At 31.3% G+C, this 24,841-nt stretch overlaps 3 protein-coding genes across 12 annotated transcripts in view; 1 reads left to right on the top strand and 2 right to left on the bottom strand.

Moving 5' to 3' along the window:
- Nucleotides 1-24,841, top strand: part of LOC122532970 (calcitonin receptor-like) — a 113,826-nt gene that overhangs the window by 17,490 nt on the left and 71,495 nt on the right. For 4 of the 5 annotated variants that reach the window (XM_043662217.1, XM_043662219.1, XM_043662215.1 and 1 more), the window contains exon 2: nt 3,129-3,246. In XM_043662217.1, coding sequence (XP_043518152.1) covers nt 3,129-3,246 — 118 coding nt within the window. Of the gene's footprint in view, nt 1-709; nt 780-3,128; nt 3,247-24,841 lie in introns of all 5 variants that reach the window. The other variant, XM_043662216.1, reaches the window with a different exon arrangement.
- On the bottom strand, nt 3,957-11,838 carry LOC122532968 (UDP-glucosyltransferase 2-like). Its single transcript, XM_043662207.1, has 6 exons — nt 11,612-11,838; nt 9,381-9,922; nt 7,534-7,950; nt 6,544-6,775; nt 5,508-5,736; nt 3,957-4,372 (listed from the first exon to the last, which is right to left on the bottom strand). The coding sequence occupies exons 2-6, from the start codon at nt 9,771-9,773 to the stop codon at nt 4,081-4,083; spliced, it is 1,563 nt and encodes a 520-aa protein (XP_043518142.1). The 5' UTR covers nt 9,774-9,922; nt 11,612-11,838; the 3' UTR covers nt 3,957-4,080.
- On the bottom strand, nt 15,012-23,975 carry LOC122532969 (UDP-glucosyltransferase 2-like). Of its 6 annotated transcripts, none has more exons than XM_043662211.1 (6): nt 23,460-23,975; nt 21,574-22,087; nt 18,131-18,550; nt 17,296-17,527; nt 16,329-16,554; nt 15,012-15,740 (listed from the first exon to the last, which is right to left on the bottom strand). In XM_043662211.1, the coding sequence occupies exons 2-6, from the start codon at nt 21,973-21,975 to the stop codon at nt 15,461-15,463; spliced, it is 1,560 nt and encodes a 519-aa protein (XP_043518146.1). In that variant the 5' UTR covers nt 21,976-22,087; nt 23,460-23,975; the 3' UTR covers nt 15,012-15,460. The 6 variants fall into 6 exon arrangements, with proteins under 6 accessions (XP_043518146.1, XP_043518147.1, XP_043518144.1 ...); XM_043662212.1 differs by having other exon boundaries at nt 23,487-23,975; XM_043662209.1 differs by having other exon boundaries at nt 21,574-22,183; nt 23,527-23,975.

The following is a 24,841-nucleotide window of genomic DNA, read 5'->3' as shown; positions in this document are numbered from 1 at the left end:
TACCGAAGGTTTCTCCTTTCTTCTCCTTTTGTTTCGTCTAGCAAACAGCATTTCTCTATTTGAAATGGAAGCTAGTGCAGAGGATTCATATTAGAAGGAGAATAAATTACCACTGGTGATGCATGATACGATATTTACATCGGTTTTAATAAAATTAATTGTAATATATTTTCAAAAACTATCGAGGGATATATCTATTTATTTTTAAAATTAATTGCTTATCACTTGCTGATCATTGCAACGGATTTCTTATTAATAAACTGTGCACATTTATACAAATCCATGTATCATTCTTTTGTCATTTCAATCACAGAACGAATGCGGTTTGTTCGTGTGAATCAGCCTGCACACGGAAAATTACGGCCAGGAAAATTAATTAACTTTTATTAATTAAATTATCCAAAAACTAACAATTTAATTAGCGGTTAGAAATCAGTTTAATAAACTGACGTTTCTATAAAATTATGAAATTATTAAACGAAGCGATCTGAGGAAATAATGAAAAATTTCTCAGTTAACAAATTTAATTTCTCACGAAACAAGGTACCAAAGAAAGTTTCTGTTCACTTCGGGGGGGAATCGAATTGTCGTTAGAAATTTTTAAACTGTGATTTAGTACTCAGGCTAAGAAGTAACTATGGTTATCAATTCTCAATTACAGTTTCTGTTAGTTCGATAGTTTCTTTTAACTCTCTGTTTTTCTTTTTAGTTTCAATTCTTTGCACGTGCATTACGTTCCTCGGATATTATTTAAGTGAGCCACTGCTACGAATTACGTGGTAATTATTTTTTCTTCGATATTAATTTTCCTTTGTTTCTTATTTCGTTAACATTACTAATATTTTAATTAATTAATTTTCTCTTCTTTTATTGACTAACACGGATTAATTATTATTAATTTATCGTCTAATTTTATATCTTATTATTAATTTATTATTAATTGTGCTTCCTAACGTTTCGAATCAATCTCTTTACTGACCGTTTTATATTTATCTGTGTTAATAGATTACAGGAATATCTAATTTATTAAATACGTGACATACAGAGTATATCAATATGGAAAATATAGAATTACGAAGTCGAATGTTTAATGGAGAATTCTGGTACGTTTAGCTACGTTAAACGAAGTGATCGATCAATGTCAATAAACATTTCGATTGTTAGTTCGTTTCCTCCAGCGTACATCATCATTCATATAACAAATAAATTTCGATAAACTTGAGAAAGTTAATTACCTTCCTTAAGAAAGTTATTGATTATTGATTTTGCTTCACTTTTCATTTTAACCAAGGAGTTGATATTCCTTCCATTTATTAACAATAAATTTATTCTTTCAAGTTCCTTCTTCTGTGGAAAAAATCTTTATTTTTTCTTTACGATTGTACGTAATAAAGAAATAGTAGAAATAACTGTGTCTGAATAACTGAACGTAAAACGTAAAAAATAATACCAAACTTATCGTGTTTTTCTTTTAAACTTACGTTTTTCTTTTATTTTTTTTGTTTCGAATATCCGCCTGTGTTATAAATAATATCACAATATAATTAATTAGATGATCAGAATATAATTAATTAAATAAAAAGCATATCCACAATACGTAGGCCGGCTTGTGATAAGTCTATCAGACGTGATTTCTCTACGGAATCGAGTCTAATTGCGTTGCAAAACATTACTTATTGTTTCCTGTCTCGTCGTTCGCAATAACTCATCACCCAGTGAAGTTGTTGCAGTCTTTGTGCATCTGTTGAAACGATCTCTATTCATAAATCATGGCACCTTTTATGTGTAAAGGGCGTACTTCTATTTGAATTTTACGTTTGATTTATGTAAAGTTTAATTACCGACGCGAGAAAGGGATTGTAAAATATTTTCGGAGGAATATTTTTCGCAGTATTTTATATCGTTGACTGACAAACAAAAATTTACGAGAGGATTATTAATAATCGTACGGACTATTTATGTCATATCTAGTTGAAATTTCGCGAGAACTTTTTGCTTTTTTCGCTTTTCTCGTTATTGACATTGATCGAAAAATGTGCATCGTTAATCTTGAGCAGAAAGCACGGCTTGTCCTATCTTGATTAAGAGGGTCTCCATGTCACGAGCAACAAATTTCTTTTTGATTTATGGTGTCACAGATCGGTCACGAATTTCAAACGGAATCTTAACGCGAGATAGAGAAGAATTTTTATGCCTTGTTTATATGTTTATTCTGTTAACTTTATATTTTATTCTGTTAACACTCGTGAAAGTATGAAAGTAATACAAATATCCGTAATCTGATCTGATGAGTCTTCAATGTGAACAAATTATTAACGAAATTAATGAAATTAAAGCAGTAAGCAGCAAGAGAACAGTCTGTAACGCAATAGAGGACACGAATTTTTATTTATATATTTTATTATTCTAATCTCTAAAAATTCATCATTATAAATCTATAAAATTTGTATAAAAAAAATAGAAATACGTGATTTTGACCACTTTGGTAATTCTATTGTTAAAAAAGAAAAAAAATGTTCATTTTATTTAAACGTGTATGGCTGAATTTAGATTATTTTAGAACAAAATAGCAAATTATGGTTTGTTTTCAGGAATGTTCTAATTTCAATTATCCTTGGATAAGAAGTGTATGGAATTGTGTTACGTGAGGAAATTTGTACTTCTGGCGCAGTTGACATAACAGATGTTATTTGAGAGATTATTTCAAGCAGCATTTATTCGAATGAAAGAAATTAAGCAAGAAATTAGTTTCTATAATTCGACAGCTAGATAATAAAATAATTTACAGAAAAGATATATATTCTTTATATATTTATTATATATAATACATAATAAAGATATACATTCTCTCATCTTATCTTATATTAACGTATAATTATTGATGAATACAACTATCAAGACAAATATTTTATTCAAACAACATTCATGATTTGGCTATTTTACAAAAATAAAAATCTTAAATTAATTGTTAAAATTCACTGTCGACGAAAAACCTTAAGTTCTACTCGTCTATCTGTCGTTAGAAATACAAATTGGAGAAACAAGTTGTTCTTTCCAAATTCTTTGTGATTTGATTGCACGGTGAAAACGTGAGCCCGATGAATTATTAAGAAATTGTTTCGTTCTAGATGCCCGGGAACACGACAGTGGGAAGTACACTTTTGGACGAGGAACTTCGCCGTATCTTGCTGGAAAGGGAGCAAGAATGTTTGCAGTTGCAAGCGATGAATTCTACCCCGCCACCAGGTAGGATTTACTACGTTCGTAGTTGTCGCAATATAAATTCAAGCCAATTTTCGAAACTTCCATCTTTGAGAATTTATTAAGTTAAGGTAGCATGCGATCAGATTTTCTGGGTGCGAGTTAAAACTCGGAAGATCGCGGAGCAGAAAATGCAAATTCTTGCACGCGGATTCGAAGTTGACTCGGGAATTATTGAGATTTGTCGCATGCAAAAATGTTATTTTTCGCACACTCAATGTTATTTTTCGTATTTTCTTCTTTTTTTCCTTTTTTCTTTTAAAGCGCTGGATCTTATGTTTATCTGACACGTCCACTGCACGTCCAAATTTACGTGATATGGAAGAAAGAGAAACTTAAATTCTGAAATGTTGCACATTTTTTAAAATGCACGATTGCAAGTCACGAGATTCTTTGCATTAAAACAAATCCTCCTATGATACGGTCGACAAATCTAGTGAGATTTTTTCGAAACTAAGGATTTTATCCGAGAAAGATTATAAAATTTATTCATATAGTAATCTCCCACTCTTTTCCATTTTTTATCGTACAAGAGATAAAGAATTAAAACGAAAGAAGAATCTCATTGAGTTTCATTTTAAAACTCAAAGATGGATATGTCAAAGCCTAATTATTCAATTATTTAATTAATTGTCAGTTACTAATATATAATAGAAATAGAAATTTTAATTATTTTAATGATTCATATATTTATACAACATTTTACTATCTTACAATATTGAAAAAATAAAAACTGTACAATATTCTTTTTACAAATGAACAATTGACTTAACTATACAAAATATGGTGATGCATTCACACCGCACACGTTAGGACAATTTACTTCTTCTTCTTCGACTCGGAGATTTTCTGTTTGCTACAAGATCTACAGCCAAATATATAATTCTTTAATTTTTGGATCAATAAAACCGCGATGTAAAGTACAACTGCTACGCAAGCTAGTATGAACGCGTAAATGTCCAAAAGGTTCTGCTGCCACCAGGTAAGATGCATAGCTGGTGATTGCAGGATGAATCCGTTTCTGCCCACGTATTCAATCCAGTATATAGCAGTGTCTATGGCACTCATGGGTCTCTCTCTGAACAGATTCGATAATCTCTTCATGTTCGATCTGAAAATTCGGGGAATTGGAGGCATTAAGATTAATTGATACGGATAATAGCGACAGAGAGGAGAAAATTGCAAAGTGGAATCAGATTGTTCGAAAAATTCGCAGTGAAAGTCGAGAAACGAAGAGAACAGATAGCTCTAAAATTTGGTAGTGAAATCGAGGTGAAAAAGATTTTATGATTTAAATCAAGAATAATTCATTTTCAAGAAAATTGATTTTGAAAACTTGTCAGCAGACTACGAATTTTTACGCATTTGTAAGAAATTTGAATATGGAAAAATATATGAAATATCCGAAATATAACATTCGTTATAATATCTAGCATCTAAAGCAATCCTCTGTTTATTTTTCAAATTACATTTGTGAAATTATGTAATTTTAAATTACATTTATGAAATTATGAATCTGCACAAGTAATTCGCAGTCTATTTATCAAGTAGTAAACATGAATTTGTTTGATTCTCACTAGAATAGTGTAGTAAAATTTTATACTATTTATGGTTGAAGGGCAAAAAATACTAACTGAAAGATAGAAAACTACCAAGTAAAATGACAGGAGAAGAAATAAACGAAACTGGAGTATGCAAAGTGGAAAAGTCTGTAAAAGAAGAAATATTTCGCGTAATGAAAAAACATAAAAATGAGAAAACGAAATGAGAAATATTATGCAGGATGTGTCATAAAATGTGAGACTCGCTTCAGGAACGGGGATAGTAAACTAAACAAGATACTAAACTAAATACTAAACAGAGAATATTAAGATGAAAGAAAGTTTATATAAAATGTCTTGTTTGATTTTGCTTCAAAGTTATAACCATTATTGTGTTTCTGGCGCCATTTGAAAACAATCGTCTATTCGATGCCAACGTTAAAGAGTTTCGTGCTTGTACATGTATAATAAAATTGTCAACAGACATACATCGTAAAATTCTTCGATACTGCAAGCTTGCATACAGACCGACGATAAACATTTCGAGCATCTCTTGCGAAGATAAGCAGGTTATGGATTATTGAAAAGTAAAAGTGGCTGTAGCTTTGAAACTAGGTTAAATAAGATGTGTGTATGTTCATACGAAATTTTTTTATTATTTTGGTGTTTCCAAGAGTGGAGTTATGATACACCTTGTATACTTACCTATATGTTTCATCGTACAAGACTGTGTCAAGCGCTTGGTAGAGAGTTTCTTCCGTGATGTTATCGAGAGAACCAAGATTCACGGCCACTTTTTTATTAGCCGCGTGTTTCAAATTCATGTGCTGATCACCGAATAGAGGGATTCCTACCAAGGGGATCCCAAAGTAAATAGCTTCTTGCGTACCCATCAAACCTCCGTGCGTTATGAACGCTTTCACATTTTTGTGCTCTGAAATTGGAAACGAGACATTTTCCTCTAAATATTCGTCTAAATATTCCGTATTTTCAGCAGCAATTTGAGAAGGTTTCATCATTGGTAACAAAATATGCTTTTTTCGCCGCGATACCATTGATGAGCACTCGAATTCAATCGAAATATCTATGTTTACATGACAACGTAAAGTTATAGAAATTGAAAAAATAATACGAAATTTTACATTTACTTTGGTGAAATTCAATCATGAGATTTGTATTTTTATATGACAGAACACGGAAGTGAAAATATTTTTGGCATATAAATCGGTATAAAGTGTGAGTAAATATAAAAATATTTCTACAATGTTTCTGCAATTTACAATCAATCAGTTATATTTTTATATTTTCACATTATGTCGTATGTGGATTAACAAATGATTATTCAACATTTGGAAGCATATATACAGGCTGTTCCGTAACTGATAGAACCAAATAGAAAGAGATCCTACGTGAATTTTTTTCATCTTTCCCTTTGTTTCCGAGAAAATCAAATTTGAAAATTTATCAAGCATTCTTGAATTTAGTTAATTCCGTATTGGACAGGCGCGAATCGACACTTTGAACATGTTTCGTTAAAGATCACTTTGGTACGCGTATACTTGATAAATTTTCAAGCTCGGTTTTCTCGAAAACGAAGACTTTAATGAACTTTAATTTTATTCTCTCTTTCCGGTTCATTTTCTTTTGACAACAGAATCACTGTTGTATCACTAGTTACGGAACACCCTGTATAATCTTCACAGTAAAAGAATTAGAAATTTAAATTTACAAAGCTACTCACTGAACACAGTTACTTGAGGATACCAGGGTTGTACCATCACGTTCTTTGGCAGTCCAGGCAGTAGGTCCTCCTTTTTCGCAACTTTCATCAATACTCGAACGGGCGCGATTCTCTTGAAAACTTTATAGAAAGTTTCGATAAGTGGTTTAGGGAACGTCTCGATCCTCACCATCGATCCAAACGTAAAGAACACGCAGCCTTGTGTGCTTTCGTCTAGCCATTTTTTCACTTCCTGTTGATTTAAAACAAATGTAATAATGTAATATACTCCATCGATGAAAATCGTGAAACATTTTTCACAGCTGCGCGCATGAAAAATTTCTTATTGTCGCGAATGACACTGGCACCGATTGCGAAATAACTTGACCTCATTAACGAGACAAAAATTTACAGCTAATTGACGTTGGACAAAGTTGTAATTACGCGTCGCGAAATACAGAGAAATACTCGCGTGACGAATTGATTATTAATTCCTTGTCTGCTTTGTAACTTCGAATGTATTATGGTAATTACACGTTGCAACATAATCTTGACCAATCATCTTAATGGCAGCTCGAGATTATTACACTTTGAACAAGATACCTGTACGTTAATTTTTCTTTTTTAAACCGAAACTTGAGTGAAAAACTTGAGGTCAAATATATTTTACGGAAGATTTATAATTTGAAATGGATACCTTCAGTCCTAAACTGTGATCTTCAATCGCTGTAACAACTATTAAGACCAACTGATATGACTTTGGATCTCATAGAATTCAATATCTTTCGCTGACGTTTTTAAGGATATTTCTTTCTCAACAACGATAATCGTTATCGATAATTAAAAAATTAAAAAAGGTAGTTGAAAATCTAAAACGTGAAAGACAGATTTGTCCTAGACATTTATTTAGTTCTACAGTACTTGTGCCGTGTCAATGATACGCAAAAGAAGTTTTTTTCTGCTTTTTCTATTCTTCGAACAAAGAAATGAAGGAAACCATCTTTCGCTCACCGGTGACAAGGGATCCGAATTTTCGTTGATGTGCAGGCCACCGACCTCGATTACCCCAGGTGTCGTCGGATTGATTCCATTTATACTGTAATGCGAGTTCACCAAAATGGCCGCAACGTTCCGATAAAGATCCGGGATTTCCGCGTCTATGTTCATGTACTTTCTCACGAAATCAGACTGTTTGTTCATATGGGAGATGATCTGGCCTGCTATTAGATTCGTTAGAACGGTATTCTGCAGCCTCTCCCAAAAAGTCATTCGCTGGCTTAACGATTGAAAGATGCCAGGCGTGAAGGAAGGATTATACGGATTTCCTATGTAGCTGCTGAGCCATTCAGGGAAACCGGAAGTGATTATGCCGACTATGGGTTTGTTTAGATGGCTACCAAACCCGAGATAGCATGGAAACGTGAACATCTGAGGAAGATAAAAATCACTTTTTTCGGTCTTTTAATTCCGCATGATTCTTTACAGTTTTCGAATTGGTTGCACAAGCATTCAAATTATCTATGTCTTTAAATATAAATTCAGATTCGAGTTGAGTTAGATTAGATTTGAGTCGAACTATACACATATTATCGCAAGTTCTCTAAATTTTTGAATTCTGCTTGTAGAACGTTATTTCACACATTTTTGTTCTTAGAAATTCAATATTATTTAGAAATATTACTTAGAAATTTAATTGTCATTCTAATAGCACCACGTTGTTAAACTGCTTCTACAAATTATGTAATTATCATTTCTTCTAGTAATTCTTTTTATAATCATCATATAAAAATTGCAAGTTGTGTTCTTCGTGCGAGATGTGCAGTGATCAATCTGCCGTGAGAAATGTTGCTAATGAAATGTTGCTAATGAACATTTTGTGTATTTCAAATTATCAAAGTTTATTTGTTATTTACCTTGAAGATTTTATTTCTATAAGATCTAGTTATGACATATATACTCAACGAAAAATACACGGAAGATACATTAATGGACGTAAATATATTTTGTATTTTAATGAGTCGATATCCATTTCTTGGACAATGGCTATAGTTATAGTAATACGTGCAGTGCATATTATGAATCAGCTTCTGATAGAAATATAGATAAATATGTGTAACACAGCAAACGTGTTACGTTTGAATACGAACGTGAAAGAATTGCGTAATATTATGTCTCACAAGGAAAAGGAAGATTGTCCGAACAAACTAAGACATTAGTCAAGTTCATTTTTTTCCTAATTAAAAAGTAGTAAGATTCAAGAATTTGTTAATTGAGAGAGATGTGAAATAGCTGAATTTTTATAGAAAATAAACAGCGAGATTAATATAAAGTGAGCAGTTTCTTTCATTAGTCTTAGATCTTTCAAATTTCGTTTTCTAAATATTATAATATTTTATAAATGTAGATTATTGTCAGTATTATTGTAGCTTATCACGTTACTAGTGAAACGAAATGAAATAAAGTGACACTTTATCAGTATCGAGCATTTTCCTCGCTATCTTGTCATTATATTCTGTTACATAACACTTCAAATATAAGTTCAAATATGTATTCACTTCGTCATAACTAGAAATACTAGTCATACGAGAATACGTTTGTAACAAAATATATCCATTCTTATCTCGTTCATTAATTAAAACTAAGAGACTAATGAAGATAACGAACTTTGCGATGGTATTTCTATCTGGTGCATTAAGCCGACTAAAGAGAATTGCTAATTTTTCTTTCGAGCAAAATGTTAAGAGATCACCAGTTTCAAAACAAATTCACATTAAATTTTCCAGAAGTGCCAAGAGTGGGAGGAAGAGTGCCTCGAAATGAAATGTAAATATATAATGAAATAAAGTAAAATGAAATACCTCTATTATAATAAGATCGTAATCCTTAGACGTTTTTAAAACGTCTTGTAACTGCTTATGCGACATCAATTCGCATATACGAGTTCCTGCTATTTCCATTAACTTTGCTACATCGAGGTTACCAAACGCTGTCACATTGGTTGCGTTCATGTTATTTACCACGGTCGGCAAGGTTCCGTCCAAAGAAATTTGGTTATAATTCAGTGGCAGTTTCTTCAGTGGGAAATGAGTAACAACGTCCACTTGATGGCCTCGTTCTGCGAGGCTCGTCATCAGACGTTCTGCCATGACCCAATGGCTCTTTCCATTCAGTGGAAATATGCCAAGAATTTGTAGACCGTTGCACCAACCACACGCTATAATCGTCAAAAATATCGGTAGGAGAAGTTTCATCGTGACGACTTTTTACTTTCTTCCTTTCAGTTTCTTTCAAATCTCCCCTTCCAATCCACTAGTTTGATGGCTTGATCGAATTCTTTCAGAATATTTATCCACTAATTACGAGGGCTAGTATCTTTTCGTCAATTGTTCTTCAATTATTTCTAAATCAGAATATTTGATTTAATATTGATTTATTTTTGATATATCTTTCAATGTTAATTTACTTCTCGCTGTTCCTCAATTAATAGTGAGATATAAATCGAACTTTGACGACGAACATTTATTCGAAAGACTGATCAGATTATTCTTCTGCGCGGCGATTTATTTGATGCTGTGTCACTTATATGCCTACTGATACAAAGTACATTATGCACTCGCGTGAGGTTGTATTAGATTTTCTGTGTAGATAATGGAACGACGGCTGTTTCAGTGGCAGTGGGATTACATGTGACGTATGAACGAGTTAATAGACAAATATCTTTGTCTCGTTATCGACTTGAGAAACGGATGATGAAATAGTGATGATGATTCATGAATTTCGTTACCTTACGTATGATGACTTAGCAGCACAAAATGACTTGAAATTTCAAAATATATATCAAGAGACATTAATACAGATTGTGACTTTTTAAATATTTTTATAATAGTTTATATTTGTCTTCTTTAATATTTCTTCCATTGAATATCTTGCAATATATATATAAAGTATAATATATAATTATAAGAATTCCAAGAATTCATTCAATGCCCTTTCCCATTATTATTTTTCTCAGCCAGAATTTGCAAACACAGAATTTACATGTAAATTGAATGAAACTGAAACAACGTTGATGTCATGAAAAGCTATTTCTTAATTGGAGCTTAGCTATTCATATTGTATACTGTGTGTATTGAAGCTTAGCTATTCATATTGTATACTGTGTGTACACTCATTTTTTAATACTAAATATATATTTGCTTTGAATATATTGTAACTTGTATATAAATTATCAGATTGATTTAAAACTTATGTCATCGTAATAGCCGTCTCTCATTGCAGTATTGACGAAATTTCAGAACATTTGGTCTAACACAGATAATATAACACAGTTCTGCGATAAGTGTTCGAAAATTTTCGTAGTACTATAGGTATATCGCTATGCTCTAATTCTGACTAATGAAGTTATTGTTAAGAATGGGAACAGAATCATTCAGTTAGATGTTAGATGTTATCATGTTAGATGTTATTATGTAAGATAATATAAAATTGAAATATCCGAAGCATGTACATTATTCTAGTAAATTATCAATTAATAATAAACATTCGAGACGATGTAAATATTTATATGTCATTACATTGCCAATTTGCCTAAGATATGATGCATTTTTAATTTTTACTTGACATAAATGTAATCTAAGATACGATGAATACATGTATGTTAAATTTGATAAGTATGACAAGTATATGTATGTATGTATATATGTATGTATGTATATATATATATATATATATATATATGTGTGTACTATTGTGAATAAACATGTACTAATAAAATATTTATTGAGATGATCTATTATTCAATTACATATATTATTTAACTTTTGTTGTGTTGTTACTCTGACTTACGAATTATTTTAGAATTATCTGTTGAACCCAGTGTTCGCGCATGATAACTTTTTTTTTTAAATGATAAACAACATGACTTTTGATCCTTTTCTAACCGAAAATCCTTTATTACTGAAGGAACTTAAAAGCTTTCAATTCTAATTATAATAATAAAATCTTACGAACAATACAAACTTTTCGTTCGTAAATAAATGATAAAATAATGAATAAAGTATAAAAAAATTTATCAACTGAAATTACTTACGATAAGCATAACAACACAAAAAGATATTAGACCCACAAAAGTTCTCGTTCATTTGGTATTGCTTCGTTTTCTTTAATTTTTTTTTAAACGACACTCACGCTCGTTATGAAATAATGACACTCGCGCTTGATAATGTTTATTAATATTCAATAATAATGCTAAACGAACCAACGACGTAGGAGAAACATGTTCGTGTCCGTACCCGTGGAAGGTAGAATCACACTGATGCGAGAACGATTCAAGATCGCGATATCTATTTGTGAAGCGTCAGGAGCGTTCGAACAAAATGGATGCTGGAAAGTTGACCGTTTCAGACTGTCTGGAATATTTTATCATTTTTTATAACGCGCGAAGAAAATTACAGTCGCACAAGAACGGAATTTTCTTTATAAAGTTAATAGTGTAATAAATTAATTAAAATTAAATAGTGTGATGTACTAAATAAGATTAATTAAGATTAAATGATATTTTAACAGTATTTTAACTGTATTTTAATGACTAGTATTGGGAAAACAAAGATTTTATTAAATATATATATATATATTTATTTATTTATTTATTTATCAAAGATAGAATTTCAGTGTTAATATAAATACAGTTCGATGCTTCAAACATGGTTCGATAGTTCTTGTCATTTAATTCAGTAAAGATTACGTCGAATCATATCGTTTGGTTAATAAACTTTTTGTATTTCTATATCTGAATTTTTTCGAAGGAATAGAATATTTACAGAAAAAATGAATTAGGAAAGGAAGGGAACGGCAGGTAAATTTCAGAGAAGCTACGGACTACCACAAACCGGTTTTATTTGTATTTCTTAGAACGTTTGGTACCCCCCCAAAAAAAACTAATTCTCTATGAACATCCTCTACGAGATATTCTAAGAATGTATAGAATAGAAACCTTATTGCAGAATTATAAGAATGAAAAATATTTTCATAATCATTGTGCTTCTTAATTATTTCTCCCAAAAGTAATTGAGTTCGAACAGTTTGATGTGTTGATTTATTGAAAGGAAATTTCCCCTTTTATAGTTTATACGAAATATTATTATCTGATCCAGTTTTCTCGATCACGACATAGTTCGACAGAGTTTTTTTTATTGATTACATGTCGCGTGCAATTGAGAGACACTAACATCTATGACTAATATTTATTCGGTCGCAGTAATATCTTTCAGTCGTAGTGTGTCAATTGCGTCGTATCGATCTGACAGAAAAGAAAAAAAGAAAAAAGAAACACTTATTTTGCATGTAGTCGCTTCCATGTGAATTTGGCTGCCTCTTCCTGCAATTTTTATACGCTCATTTTTCCATCGTGAAAAATGAACTTTTATATCGATAACATTTAATTTACAAACATTGTAATTATGTATTTACAATGTGAATTTTATCAGTCTTTTTCTTAGCGTTTTGTCATCTTTAAATATTCGTGAATATCTTATCTCTACTGTCTGACATAATGAATTTATCACAGTGAGTTTTAAATTAATGGATCATTTGCTATAGGTATGTACATTGCGATATAATATATTTGTACAAGAAATAGAATTTGATGCTAAAATTAGCAATCAATAGATGAAGTGCCAATTCATATACAAATTCTTTTCAGAAGCAAGTTCTTCTTTATATAGAATAATTTTATCTTAAGAATCATTTATTTCGTATTTATGATTTTCACGTCTGACTTGCACGTTTCTGTTAATTAGAGAAAAGAAACGATCTGAATTCTGTCGATCAACTAAGTAAAAAGAAACCAATCAATTTCTTAAATCTATTTAAAAGAATCATTGATCCATTTACTCAATCATTAATCAATCAGATTTCTTTATTTTTCCTGGCCATCTTCATTTTTGTGTCTCCAATATTCGCCTTTGTTTTCTAGTTCTGTATACGTGTGCGTGTGTATGTGTGTGTGTAGCATATGTGTAGCATTGATATTTCTGCTCGATCGATCAAGAATTTTCCTCGAAAATGGCACATGGTCGTTCTAACATGCTCGTGTTTCACGGATCAACCTTCTCGAGACTTTTTCCGCTAGATTCGTAACCAACGATATTTTCCAATATTATTCCCGAGCGATTCGTTCGTGAACGGATGGATCGACGTTGCCATGAAAGCTGATTCACAGCTTCGAATTTATCGTGGAATATATCGTGCGATAGCACCCCAATTCAAATGCGATTTGCGGCTTTACGCGGCGGGAATTTATGGCAATAACTAACTTGCGCAGACGCTTCTCTCGCGGTCACTCGGTTCACGTTCGAATTCCAAACGTATTCTGTTTTCTGTCGGTGAAATTTTCGTAATGATGACTCGTATGTATGATTTTCATGCATTTGTGACATGGATGATACTGTGTCCAATCCAGGAGAAACGCAGGATTTGAATTATTAGAATTGTTAGAGATGGACGACATTATTCGCGCATTTTTAACTTGGCAGCACACACGTATAACAACAAACAAATATAACGTATAAATATAACAATAAATCCAGCGGGATAACTGACTTCATTTATTAGATTACGATTTGTTCAGTTATACATATATTATTATAATTATATATCATATAATTATATTATAAATTTCTCAAATTTTCTGGATATAATTATAAATTGTTTCTTGAATTCTTTGGAGTAAAATTAATATTCGTGTACCTATATCTATATACTTGTGTATACGTTGATATGTATATTATGTATATCTACATACACGTATATTTATGTATCTAATATTTGTATATCGTATATCGTATTATATATTGTATATCTACATATTTACATGTTGATGCATTGCTGTAATTTCAAAGGTTGTAGCTATTTTTTCTAAATAAAAATAATTGGCTAATAATTACGATTGGAAAATAATCAAAAAATGGAAAATTGGAAAATAGTAAAAGTCAAAATGGATAAGCGATTTCCTTGATGAAATGTTCTCTCTCTCTCTCTCTCTCTCTCTCTCTCTCTCTCTCTTTCTTTTTCACGTATGCGTTCACCGAAAGATTCGAAGATTGATAAATAAAATGCGTCAGTAACTAGTTGACACTATGTGAACCATAAATCTTAGTGAATAAACGCGTGATGACTGGCGACATATATCATCGATAAAAAATGTCTGTTTTTAAAATTTACTCGTTGGTTTCCCAAGTGTGCTCTCTCACAACGATGAAAATTCTAAAAAACGGAATCATACTTGATGTCAGTGACCAAATGTCAAATACGCTTTTCGTAATTAAGAACAAAAAAAGCTGTGAACTTTTTATTTTAGTAAATCATTTTTTATCCCTCGATAAATTGCAGAATATTTTCCTATTTCTAAAATATAATACTTCACAATAATTTTTTCTAAAATATTTTATCTATATATTTTAATAGAACAGGAGAAAACAGTATTTTACGTGTGTTTATTCGTTTTTCTTTTTCTTTTTTATTGTAGTTTGAACAATTTTACGTACACAGTTTTATTCAATAGAAACATAATTATTACTTTACTGCCAAAGTATTTAGTTCATTTTCTTCCGTCGGTAAATTCTTATTAAATTAACTTTTGATAGAATGTTCGATTTAAGGTCGCAAAAGAAAAGAATAATAAATTACAGATACAATTAAAATTACAGATACAATTAACAATTCACGGCTAAACGTTTCACTACGAAATTTTGACTCTTCATCAAATCAAATGGATTTCCTTCGCGCTACGTCTATTCAAATTTTTCCATCGTTCTTCTATCAAGAGCGACATACACGATAAGATCATTCAAAAAAGTACTTTTCAATGGAAAGTGTCATCGAGATGAAACGAAACGTTTGAAATCATTAACATACTATTAGAGAGAAGAAAGAACTTTTTTTAAGAAACTTTCTTCTTGAGCGATCCCGAATCGGGATTCGTAGCTAAATTATACACGAATGGAATTGCGGTGGCTATAAGGTAAAGAACAGCGAGCGCCGCGATCAGAAAGAACGCGTAAACGTCCAATAGTTCTATTTGCCACCATGTCAAATTCATCGCTGGCGATCTAAGCGCGTTCTCACCGTGTCTGATGATGTATTCGGTCCAATAAACCGCCGTGTCTTCTGCGCTTAATGGACGATCGCGAAACTTTTGCGAAAGTTTCTGCGCCGTGTTCCTGGAACACATTAAAAAGTTGAATGGCACTTAGCGTTTCCTTAATTATCCGCGAGGCACGATATTTTATTTTTTGACCCGAAAATGTAACATCAGCACGTTAAGCGCCGACATATTCATATGTTTATTCTTTAACAAGTTCCACGTAATTTTTAGAATTTTAATTTTTAATTAGGATATCTTTTATTTTGTATACACTAGTGGCGTTTAAATGATGTGATGTTAAACGATGAAAGTATCTTCAACGTTCTTTTGCCCATTTTCGATCCGTTTGCACTTTTCTAACGTTAAAAGGTAGCTCAAGTTTGAACAAAATCTGAGAAAGTTCCTCTCAAGTTTTATGTTAAATATCATCCTAACATAAAGTATACACATAACTCTTTCAACCTGTACTTTTTTAACGTTAAAAAGTATTTCAAGTTTAAACAAAATGAAAGTTTTTCTGTTAAACATCCTTCTAATATAAAATATTACGCAAACTCCGTTTGTTTTCTAAAATGACCATTAGATTGAAATTTGAGGATCGAAATCGAGATTGAATGCAGAATGAAGGGAAAAACAGCAAGCAGGGAAGGAATGAAAGTATTACCGATATTTGGGATCGTTCAAAATAGCATTCAAGGCGTTGTCCATTTTCTCCTCGGTCAGGGTTTCCAATTCTAATTCTATTGCGATGTTGTGTCGCATATAGTTGGCGATATTGATGAATTGATCAGCGAACAGCGGCATACCGATCATTGGAACGCCGTAGTGAATTGCCTCCTGGGTGCCCATAAGACCGCCATGGGTAATGAATGCCTTTACGTTCTTGTGTTCTGCAAAAATAAACGTTTTATTGTTAGATTGAGGCATCGTAATCTTCTGTTCATTTCTTGGAAGTTCAGTAGCAGACAAAATACCAACGGGAATTCAGATGTATATATTGCAGTGTAAATACAATAGAATTTGTTTATTCGAACACGTCAGAGGACAAAGGCTTTTGAAGTTCGGATAATACAGGCTCGCTCTTATTTGTTTGGATTAGTGACGTATAGAGCTAGGCCCAAAGGTTGATCAAGACTCAATCTTAAATCTTTAAACTTACGGAAGCTCAAGCTTTCCAAGTTTTATGATTAATAGCTCTTAAAGTTCGAGAGTAATATGTAAGTATCATAGACGAAAGTATTTGTACAGTCGATGAAAAATTGTGTATGCTATAAACTGTTATAATTTTGTAAAAAAGAAATCGTATAACAATCCAGTTGGCCTCATTTTAAATTGTGAAGCCTCCACTTTCACAGCTCTTTAATTAATATTCTTCGAAGTAGAAAGTAGAAAAGCAAAGATACTTGAATACTCTTTCTCGAATATTGTAAAAATTCAAGTCAAAAATTGTCTCTTAATTCTACATCTTCCACCAAAATTTAAAATAAACAATTTAAAGTCCCACAACAGACTCCGTCTTGGTAAGCCTTAATCTCAAAAGTTTCTGTTCTTGATGAACTTTGCAAATCCTATCTGTTCAAGTATCTTTGTTCCCTTCGTTAGTGTTAATGTGCTTAACGACGACTACTTACTGAGAACTTTGACTTGCGGTATCCATGGTAAGACGTGGACGTTCTTCGGCAGACCAGGTGGAAGTTCGTTCGATTTTGCAATTTTCATGAGAACACGGACAGGTGATATCTTTCCTAAAGAGTTGTAGAAGATGTTAATGTGCTTGATTGGGAAGGACTCGATCTTCACCATCGAACCGAACGAGAAGTAAACGAAACCGTGCGTGCTCTCGTTCATCCATTTTTCTAGACTCTGAAAACAAGTTTTCTTATTGAATGCAGCTTTGAATTGTTTTTCTTAAGTATAACGATAGATTTTACGATCATTGAGGTTTTCTTTTTTATTTTTTCTTACTTTTATATACTATGGACCACGACACAAATCGTATTTGAACAAAGTCATATATTAAAAGATATATGAAGTAAATAATTTAATGTAAATGAAGAGAGGAATTCTGAATTTACGTGAAAATTGAGAATGTACTAGCGTTTGTTAAGAAAAGTAATCAGAAATTCAAATTCTTATAATCGAAACAAGGGTTCTTCATATAATTAAATTTTCCTATTCGACGATAATTTAAAGAAAGATACTTGACTTTCAAGATATTCTAGGAAATACAGTTTCAATCCTTAATTTGGTTCGATCTTTTATCTCTGCAACCTAAACAACTATCAACAAGAAAACAAGAAACATCGTTTCTCTGTAATTCGATAAGTTTCCTCGTTAGTCGCGAAACGAATCACGATGCAACGAATAAGCAAAAGAAGCTTCACCTGTCAGATTTATCGCGTTTCAGGCATATTATTCGAGTGTAAGGAGGGACAAAGAGACCCTGAAGAGAAAAATAAGAATTACCGCGGGCAATTCCACTCCCTCTTCTTGCACATGCAATCCGCCAACTTCGATGTACGCGGGAGTCATGTCCTTGATCCCATTGATCGATATGTGCGAGTTGACGAATATCATCGACATCTTTTTCTCCAGTTGCCTGATGTCCGGCGCATCAGAGCTGATGTATTTCCTCACGATGTCTGTCTGTTCGCTGGACAGTGAGCTGAATTGCCACTTAGAGCTGACGATACTCAGAAAATTGTGCATTCTCTCCCAGAAGTTCATATTCTGTGAATACGAGAGTAGGTTAGATGGCACGAACGCAAAGTTTTCCGGATTTCCGATGAAATCGTAGATCCACGGATAAAGGACGGCGGAGCTCGCTCCTATCACTGGTACTTTCAAAATGTCACCCAGTATCGCGAAACAATGCGCTCCAAATACCTGAAAAAAGTTGTACAAGTTGGATTATTCTTCCAAATTTTTTTTTATTTTTTTATCCGTTGGATCTTTGGAAGGTTCGATTGTCAAAGAGAAAGAATTATTTTAACATAAGCGCTGGTTTGAGTGTTGTAAATGCCAAACAAGCATGGTTTATTTTTACAAATTGTTGGACCTGAGATTCTCTACAAGTTTGTTCGATTGTTGAAAAGAAAGAAATGATACAATTACATTAGATGCTAACTTAATTGCTGAAAATGTCTTATTCTCAATTGATCTTTGATTTGATGTTTGTTGTAAATTTTAATTTGTCAAGATTGAGATTGTGTAGAAGAAGGAGAATAAAATTACGAATATTTGAAACAAACGCAATTTGTGTTTTTACGAAGTCATTCATTTGATAATTCGTAAGATTGTCGAAAAGCAAAAGAGATAACATAGAGTTACAACAGCTTCTTATATAATTGCATTTCCATGTCGTGTTCTCTAAGCTATGTATTTATTAAATAACTATTATTGAATAATTTTTGAATAATTTCATCATTCTTTACATAGAAAAAACATTATCGATGGTTTTTCTTTGTTGAGACATTGCGGAAACTGACTCGTCACTCAATGATAGTAGAATAAAATAAAATAAAGACAGATAGTAGAGCATACATATGTACGTGAAACATGAGAAGATATGAAATTATTATATAAGAGAAGTTACTCAACTATGACATGTATATTGTGAAAATATTGCATAATATGTCATTACTAGAAAGAAGCAAGCAAAATGTCTTGCAGCATGATATTCAGTTTGTCGTGAGAATTTGCTTTTGCTGTCACAAATAAACTGGAAATTATTTTATGGAATTTATTCGTAGAATTGGCGTATCTTTTCCAATAATTGTTTGAAAACAGAATAAATGAAACTGTGTTGTTTGAGAAACACGGTTCAAATTATTTGGTAAATTATTTAACTCGAATTATCAGTAAAAAATGATTATTTAGATAAAAAGTTCTTTTCCCATAAAAATTAAAATATTTTCAAGATTATTGCTCTCAACTTTTTAAGATATTTTTTTTTGTTAAGATTTAAATCATTCCTCGATATCTTAACGTACGTTTCTCAATATTTCATTTTTGTCTTCAGAATAATTTTGACTTTCTCTATGGAAATATCTGCTTTAAGAAAATCGACATGGATCTCCTTTAAAACTGTGTAATAAAATGTTAAAAATTTTGAAAATTTCTGAAAATTATATGGCTAATAAAGAATACTACTAACTATTCTCTGTAGTGATGATGGCGATTTTTATATTTATCGTAATGACTATAAAAATAATCCAAGATGAATTCCGAAAGAAATACTACAGTCCAAGAAATTTTTAATATTTCATAAATTGCACCATTAAAGGCAACCACGTATTTTGAAGTATGGAGTTACGAGTAAATGTCCTAAGGAAATTGCAACTAATAGACTGTTGTCTCGAAGATTTAATGTTTGGAGCAAGAATTAATATTGCCTTACTAAGTAGTAAGTTGAACGAAGGATGGATCAGTTAGTGGTGATTTTGATACCGTTTCTCCATAACAAGCCAAATTGTTAGTCTACGAAGTTTTCGATAATTGCTTTACTTACACCGAAGCAACTTATGGCTTCCTGTGTGTTAGTGAATGTGTAACTACATGTAAAAATATCATTCATACGTTAACACAACATTTATGCAATTTATTCTTTTTATTTATTTCTTCATCTATTCCCAACGATTATTTTATTTTATAACAATCGTTAGACTACGCAACAGTGGGATAGTTAATTAAAATTAACTCTGAAGACAAAAATGAAATGTTGAGAAACGAACATTAAGATATCGTGAAATGATTTAACAGAAATCTCAACAAAAAAAAAAAAAGATCTTAGAAAGTTGAGAACGGAAACTTGGAAATATTTTAATTTTTACGGAAGAACATTTTATCTAAATAACCATTTTTTACTGACAAATCGAATTAAATTCTATATTATATTTAAGAAATGTTTGTCTTAATGTACGTATCTATTGTTATGGTCGAGTGTGACTTTTAGAACCATACGCTTCAAATATTGTAATCAGTTTAACCTAAATTGAAAGATTATTTTTAAAAGCAGTAAATCATTATTGTCAAAATTGATTATGTAAGTGCAATACATAACATAATAACAGTAATAGAAACGGATGGTAAGAGAGGGAGAGGGGAGCATTGAGAAAAATCTAGGGCAGATAAATTGTGTGGAATACACATTATATAACATAATAATAAACATTATATAACAGTGAGTTGGATAAAATTTTCCAATCCACATAATTTTCTATAATACTTGATTCTAATCTTGCTCGATCAATTTTCACTTCAAATTGTAACTGTAAATTTTACAATTTCTTCCCGTAACGTTACACCTTGTTCACAATTTATGGTTAGAAATTATTGACTGATATTAGAAATACATCTGAACGAATTGAGAGTTAATGAGACAATGAAAAGTTGATATCTTTAATAAATTTCGATCCATATATTTTAACATGTCAATGCGTTTTAATGACCTTTTGTAAATGTTACAATCTAAACGATTTTGTTTGAAAATGTTCTTTCACACCAGATATTTCCTTTAACTTTCCATAACGTACTTCTTCCAAAAACTGCTCGTAAATTGCGGTGTGCCTCGTAAAATGTGGAGCAATTTGCAATTCTGAAACTTGCCTGTTCCAAAACTTTGTCTCCTTTATCACCACTGATAATTTTAATAAAACAAACCGTCAACCACATTATATATTCCGCGTATATTCCATTACATCCTTTCAAAAATATTTTATTCTATGTATATTTAACTTCTTCCAAGGGTATTTCATTCTATTCTTTGTACGTTTAACCACACTCAAATATATTAACAGATTATCATATAATAGTATAATAAAATTAATATTATATAAAATTTATCAATTGTAGTGACAATCAAAGGTCCAAAAGAAATTATATAAATTTTCTATTTCTGTAATTTATACCTCCATGATAATCACGTCGTAAGATGGATCCTTAGGCGGGTTTTTTATAAGTTCTTGAATCTGTGGATTGTTCAAATGTTCGCAAACAAGGTTTCCGGCCAAAGTAGCCACGACGGAAACAACCGAGTCCCTAAACATCGTGTCTATTTCGACGTAGGTCAAATTATTCATGAATTGTCTTTCCGCTGGCAGCACGATCATGTCGTTATAATTCGGATACGGTTTCTTCAAAGGGAACGTGCTAATCACATCGACCTGATGGCCTTTTCTAGCCAGACTCTTCATCAGGTGCTCGAACATCATGAAGTGACTCTTTCCGTTGAATGGAAACACGCCTAATATTCGGTATCCGTGACATGCCGATAATATCGTGCAAATTAGCACCACCGATAACACTTTCATGTCTTTGAACTCTATTGAATTTTCACTTCACTTGGAAATTTTTCGAAAATTAATCGAACTGATTTATCGGTTTACTTCTGCTTAATTTCGACGAAGTGCAATATTTCACAAACTGCAAACACGATAGGATTTTTCACTTTATCTCAGACACTTTACCTCTGATTGTTTAAAGTTAGAAGCTTGATGCGTTTACTGTTCAGTTTACTTTCTTATAAGTTATGATAGAGAAAGATAGATAAGATAGATAAAGATAGATAGAATTATGATTTATAACAACGCGACAATAATAGGAAATAGACTGATTTTTAGTAGATTACAGTGGTCTGACCCGTCTAACAGTGTAGGAAAAGGCACACTTTACAAAAATATTCCTTCCGCTTGAAACGTATTTGAATTGACACGAGTTGTGTTTGTCGTCGACTCGATTTTACGATTATTATTATTATTATTATTATTATTACTTAGAATTGATATTACAAGCACGTTGTTCTCTTTTTCCAAAAATATTTTCTTTACTCCAGAGAAGAAGATAGATCCGATCCACTCAAAGAAAAACCGATGTTTATCAGTTATTCAACAGAGTTTCTCAGCAGAAATTCTGGTTATCAGATCATTGATCGGACTAACCTTGCATGTAACATCTGAGAAAAACAATCAACATTCTAATATATATATATGACAAACAATCAACACTCTAATATATAGTTGAGTTAAGTCACGATCGTAATACGCCGTAAGACCTATTTGAGAGTTTTTAACTTTAACTTAACTTTCGTATTGCTTCGTTTAAACACGTTGACTGTCACGATTGTATTTGCACATTTGTATTTGCATATCTGTAACTATACTTGACAATATATTGATAAACATGCATTTTTTATTTTATAATAAATGTCTGTGACTGTCCCTACTTATGTTCCCCAATATTGAAGTAGCTAATTATAATAAATAACAAAAGTAAAATTGAAATAAATCATGGAAATGAATTCGAAAGATATTTTTTTCCAACAATAATCTATTAATAATAAATTACTTATTTAAATAATGTTAATAATACTTTAAATAATCTACTTAAAATAATCTACTTTAAAACTGTTCGTGACTATCATTATTTAAATGCACCAATGTTGAAATAGTAAAATAAAATAAAATAAAGAAACGTGTAAAAAAATTTTTTTTTTATATTACATTAAAGTAAACTATTTTATAAAGTTTTATAATTTGTTCTATAAATAAATAATATATCAAATATTTTGTAAAATTTTATAATTTGTTTTATATATAAATAATATATCAAATATTTCATAAAATTTTATAATTTGTTCTTTAAATAAATAATATATCATTGTGATAAATTTATTTTGTTTGTTTTGAAAAAATTTAAATTTTCACAAAATAGTTTACACGTTCCTTTATTTTATCTTAGTAAATTTAAAAAATAAATAATATCGTGATAAATTGCATAAAAGAACTCGTAAGAATACTTTTTATTCTTAAAAGTTTCTTCATACACAAGTTTTTAATATTAGAGCACGCAGATAAAGCGGTTACTGGTAGTGTTATCTGCTTATTTGCGTTATTTAAAATTTGTTGGCCACAAAATCGATATTCGTTCTATTTTAACTATCCTATTCTAAAATATCCGTGAGCATAGAAACACGATAACAGTCCACTGTTAAAGGAAACTTTCAACTAATACTTTACAGATCAAACTGGTCCACGAGCGAACTTTCGTTGTACACTGTTAATCGCGATCTGTGTGTCGACTGTGTGAGAAACTGTCCAAGTCGTTTCTGTTACGTCAGTCACTTGTTTTTCAATTTTCTTTTTTTTTCACGAACACATCATCCACATTGTTTCGTGACTATTCGAAATCGTTCGACGAGTATGAAACGCAGTTTTTTTTTTAAATACCGACCCGAAACTGGTTGATTGCATTGATGATAGAGTGAACGATACGTATGTACTAAGAACACTGTCATTTGGTCGGTTATATCATCCGACAGAACTGTAGTGCCGTTTGCGTAGTGAGTTATAGAATCTAATGCATCGATTTAAAAGGTTTATTAGCACTAATGAAAGATCATTGGGTTAAATTAAATTATTCTACATAGTATCGCCGGGTGTATATGTGTATGTAATTATTAGTTGCAATAATGTGCGTGTTAATTGCTAAATTAACGCTTTTAAATGCGTCGTTATATTTAAAAGGAGATATTCGTTTAATCGGATTCGAAATATCAACCATTTCTTTCTAAATTTTAAGCAAAAAAAAAAAAAAATTTTAAAGCCAATTAAATTTTGAATTTTTCGTTCCAATTTTTTTATCGATGTTGATTAAGAAAATTGTATTTTACTCGTAGAGAATTCGTGACTTGCTTGAATAGCATTTTAATTATAAAAATATTTTTCACTAACATGCAAATTTGATATTATAAATAGAAAACACGAGCGATGTATGAGTCAACGTGAATTGTTACAAGCTAGTATATATTTTCTCCGACGTTATTGCAGGTATCAACTTGAAATTTTTAGGTATTAAATGGCGTAGAGAAACTAGTATTTTAGGCGATGCTAGTCTATTAGTCTCAGTTAATACTACCTAATTTTTTTTAAACGGAACGGTACATCTTTCGTTATTATTTCAATAGCTGTTATCAAACCTAATAACTTTTACTTCAGACATTCTTTTTATTCTGCGCAGTTAAAAAGTTATAGCGATTTTTTATGGGTACTCCGGTTATATAAAATATTTATTTTCATTTGCTATTGTATTCGTATATGTCTTTAATTCTAAAATATAGAGTATTAATTCTAAAATATAGAATATAAAAGGCAGTGTAATTCCTATCTAACTCACTAACTT

The sequence above is a fragment of the Frieseomelitta varia genome, unplaced genomic scaffold (assembly GCF_011392965.1).
Source record: "Frieseomelitta varia isolate USP_RPSP 00005682 unplaced genomic scaffold, Fvar_1.2 scaffold_485, whole genome shotgun sequence".
Taxonomy (NCBI): Eukaryota; Metazoa; Arthropoda; class Insecta; order Hymenoptera; family Apidae; genus Frieseomelitta; species Frieseomelitta varia.
The sequence above is the reverse complement of the archived record's forward strand: the minus strand, read 5'-3'. Positions and strand labels throughout refer to the sequence as shown.

Bases quoted from the DNA above. Each gene is read 5' to 3' on its own strand.
- LOC122532968 (XM_043662207.1), bottom strand. From the start codon at position 9,773: ATGAAACTTCTCCTACCGATATTTTTGACGATTATAGCGTGTGGTTGG. The intron at 6,776-7,533 runs GTGAGCGAAAGA...TTAAATCAACAG, and splicing joins ATTCGGATCCCTTGTCACCG to GAAGTGAAAAAATGGCTAGA. The intron at 4,373-5,507 runs GTAAGTATACAA...CCGAATTTTCAG, and splicing joins TTGTACGATGAAACATATAG to ATCGAACATGAAGAGATTAT.
- LOC122532969 (XM_043662211.1), bottom strand. From the start codon at position 21,975: ATGAAAGTGTTATCGGTGGTGCTAATTTGCACGATATTATCGGCATGT. The intron at 17,528-18,130 runs GTAATTCTTATT...ACTTGTTTTCAG, and splicing joins AGGGAGTGGAATTGCCCGCG to AGTCTAGAAAAATGGATGAA. The intron at 16,555-17,295 runs GTAAGTAGTCGT...TTATTTTTGCAG, and splicing joins ACCGCAAGTCAAAGTTCTCA to AACACAAGAACGTAAAGGCA.